At 45.1% G+C, this 3,563-nt stretch overlaps 1 protein-coding gene across 3 annotated transcripts in view; it reads right to left on the minus strand.

The window, feature by feature from the left end:
* Apoo (apolipoprotein O) overlaps positions 1-3,217 on the minus strand; it is a 54,427-nt gene extending 51,210 nt beyond the window's left edge. The window contains exon 1 of one of the 3 annotated variants that reach the window (XM_028779604.1): positions 3,171-3,217. In XM_028779604.1, the coding sequence (XP_028635437.1) occupies positions 3,171-3,179 (9 nt within the window). In that variant the 5' untranslated portion in view covers positions 3,180-3,217. Of the gene's footprint in view, positions 1-1,635; positions 1,861-3,008 lie in introns of those variants that run through there. The other 2 variants (XM_028779606.1, XM_028779605.1) reach the window with 2 other exon arrangements.
* Positions 3,218-3,563: the final 346 nt, after the last annotated feature.

A 3,563-nucleotide genomic window follows, 5' to 3' on the forward strand; every position in this document is an offset into this window, starting at 1 on the left:
ATACAATTTAAAAAAAAACAATGGTCAGAACTTAAACATTAAATATGCCCTCAATAAGCTACACACATTGTACTTCCCTACCAACACCTATACTATCAACTCACATTCCTTCTCGTCCTAGTCTCCCCAAGCTGGCAAGTCCCAAAGCCAGACCAGCCCTATCATTTGTTCTGCCCCCCCCACAAGCAGAGACTTGTGATAGTGCAACTCTCAGCAGAACTTTTGCAAAGCATTTTTGCTCCTGGTATGTACCTCTTCTGAATCCGACCCATTTGTAAATCCATTGACCTCAAAAAAACAGGGTACATTCACTAAGGATCTTACTAAGTTCTTAGCCATTCAAAGTGTGATGGCCAGCAGCATCAATGACACTGAGATGCTCAAAAACAAAAAAAGGGAAAATCTGAGGTCCTATCCCAATCTAGATTTTAATAAGAGTCACATGAACATTAAAGTTTGATGGGCTGTGGCTCTCAGATGCTAATACCTGGTATCATTCTTACTATCCTCAAATAAAATTTGTCATTCACTGACATGCATTATTTGAGTTATATATAATATACATTTATTTTTACATATAACATAATACTGGAAGACACTGTGTACACTACCAGAGGAGAAAGATAAATACCAACCCAGCTACAAACTCTGTGATCTATAATGGTGACCTGCCTGCAAGACAGGCTGGTGCAATAGTGGCACAAAAGTTGTGGGAGTCACCAACCAATATTTAATTAGAACTAAGGCCCATACCATGAGATGGAACCCATACCTGACACTGCCCAGGTACCCAAAAACCTGAGACTTGATAGGCCCATGGACCTATCAGGAATCCAAATACTACTGTTCTGCCAAAGAATGTAGCGATAAAATGACTCCTAATAAAATTCTGCTATACTCATAGATCAGTGTCTTGCTCAACCATCATCAAAGAAGCTTCATCCTACAGCAGATGGGAATAAATACAGCGACCCACGACTGGACAATATGCAGAAAGTGATAGAACTTGGAACGGTCAGTCCTAAATGGTATGTCTCCATCAAGTCCCTCCCCCTCAAGGCTCAGAGAATCCTGTAGAAAAGGAGGAAAGTTTGTAAGGGTCAAAAGGAATGGAGACCCCAGGGAAACAAGGCCTTCTAAACACAGCATGATAAACATACGTGCAAACTCACAGAGACTATGGCATCATGCACAGGGCCTGCAAAGGTCTGCACCAGATAGGGACCCAGTGCTGACAAAAGTTGACCCAGGTTGCATTCCCAGCACCCACATGGTATCTGACAAACATTTGTAACTCCAGGTCCAGGGGATCATATTCTGTCTTCTGGCCTCTGTGGGTAGCCGGCAAGTATGTGATATACAGACATATATGCAGGCAAAACACAAACACACATAAAATAAAAAATAAAACAAATCTTCAACACAACTAAAGACACAAAGGACAACTCCTGGAATTTCCAAAACATACCCAAAGAGGGTGGTACCAGTCAGCTGAGAACCACTGTTTTACAATCACACTTTTAATCTGAATCATAAATCTATGCTAATCTTTCATGTCCATCAATAAATTAAATGTATCAGGATCTTCAAAGAGCCAAAGTCAATGCACACTTGCACAAACTTATCTGAACATACCTGACACGGACATTGTTGGTTGCAGATCCAGTTTCTATTACACTTCTTCCTTCCTAAAGAACCCCACTGTGTTCATGAAACTATTCCTTTTCCCTATGTTGAAGCAGTGATCCTGTTTAGCCTAAGCTAACCAGAGAGCAGCATTCCCAGGCAACTTCTATGAGGCTAGGGACAGACACCTGATCCATACTGGTCCAATCAGACCTGAAAAAAAGAAAAACCATACTCCAAGCTTGGGAGTTTTATCCTCTCTTCTTCCCCTAGTGAATAAGAAAGTATTGTTATGGCAGTCATCTTGAAACCAGAAGGAAAACCAACAATGCCATAGTAAACCCAGAAAAGCCAGGTCTCTGATGACATTGCTGAGCCAACAAATCAATGAGTTCAGTGTCCATCCTTCCTCTGTGTTTAGTGACATAATTCTCCTCAGTACTTAACAATTAGATTTTATTACCCTAATTTCGCAATCAGGGGAGAAAAAACAGGCAGTTAAATGGAGTTAAGTGGCGTGCTCATTATCATATAGCTAGAAATTGGCAATACCACAGCACTGGAAGGCAAAAACCATGGTCTCATTTTGCATCCCTTACTATTGTGCCACAAACACCTCAGCTGCAAGAAACTTTGAAATGAGTAGTGCAATTCTGGAATTTCGTTAGCATTATTCTGTGAATATCATATTTCTTGGAGACTTAATTTTGTAGATTTCTGGCTGCCTGCGATTATTTTTTAAGACAGAGACTCTTTATGTAACACTGGTTGTCCTGGAAATCGCTACGTAAACCAGGCTATCCTCGAACTCACAAAGATCCACCTGCTTCTGCCTCCTGAGTGCTGGGATTAAAGATGTGCACATCCTGTGATTTTTTTTATGACAAAATATAATTGACTTTTAAGAGAGGATAATTTTATACTAAAATACAGGTTTTTGAAAGTCTTCACTGTAAATGTCCATCTTACGGAGGACAGTTCAAAAAAACTGTAAGAGAAGAGAGAAGAGTCAACTTCATACTAACGCTCACTATGCCGTAAAGCTCCAGCTGCGCGCACGCGCGCGCACACACAGAGACACAGAGACACACACACACACACACACACACACACACACACGCCAGCATCCCCGACATCCACCGAAGCTGACCCTCCCCCACCCACAGACCAGGTTCTGAAACCTGATCCTGCCAAGCAACCAAAGCCACAAACCCTGCAGCGACCTGGCTTCATCCTACCCACGACCCCAAAAGGGCATTAGCCGAGGAGGTGTGTACTATAGAGACGTTTTAACTTTTCAAAGTGTTTCATTCGAGAGAGAGCTCAAAGGGCCGATCCCACCCATCTAGGGTTTCACGCCACAGCCTCACAGGTGCTAGTACCAAGCGCTGAATGAACCGCCGAGCCAGGACTTAGCCCAGAGGTGGGCAAAGCCTCAGGAGGAACCGAATCTGGTCCCCAAAAAGGCGCCACAGAAGCGTGGGAAGGGCTCCGGGAGGCCGAGAGGGGACAATGACAGCTGTGACCCGGCTCCACATTCTCACCTTGAACATGTCGCTGGCAGCCGCGGCTCGGGCAGGGTCACCCCTCCCTTGGCCCCTCCCACTATAAAAAAAGCGACTACGGTGGCCCGGTTAGATCCTGATTCCCTTGACAACGAGCGGGAACGAGATGATGCTGTAACGCCAACTTAACCCGCCAAAAGCTCAAGCCAACGCCGCTAGATGGCGCGTTGCGTTGCTCAGCAACCGAGAAGCAGGCGCGCGCGCGGGAACCTAAGGAATTCAAACCCCGCCTCCTAGTCGGTCCTGCCTCCTTGCGGGCTGTTGCTAGGCGGCAAAAGGCAGCAGGTCTGTGTGGGCGGCTGCACGCTGTGGTAAGAAGAAGGCGGTTCTTTGGCTCCCTGCCGCGCCGGGACCGGCTTTCGCCTCCACCAT

This window comes from Grammomys surdaster, unplaced genomic scaffold, assembly GCF_004785775.1.
Source record: "Grammomys surdaster isolate TR1022 unplaced genomic scaffold, NIH_TR_1.0 357, whole genome shotgun sequence".
NCBI lineage: Eukaryota > Metazoa > Chordata > Mammalia > Rodentia > Muridae > Grammomys > Grammomys surdaster.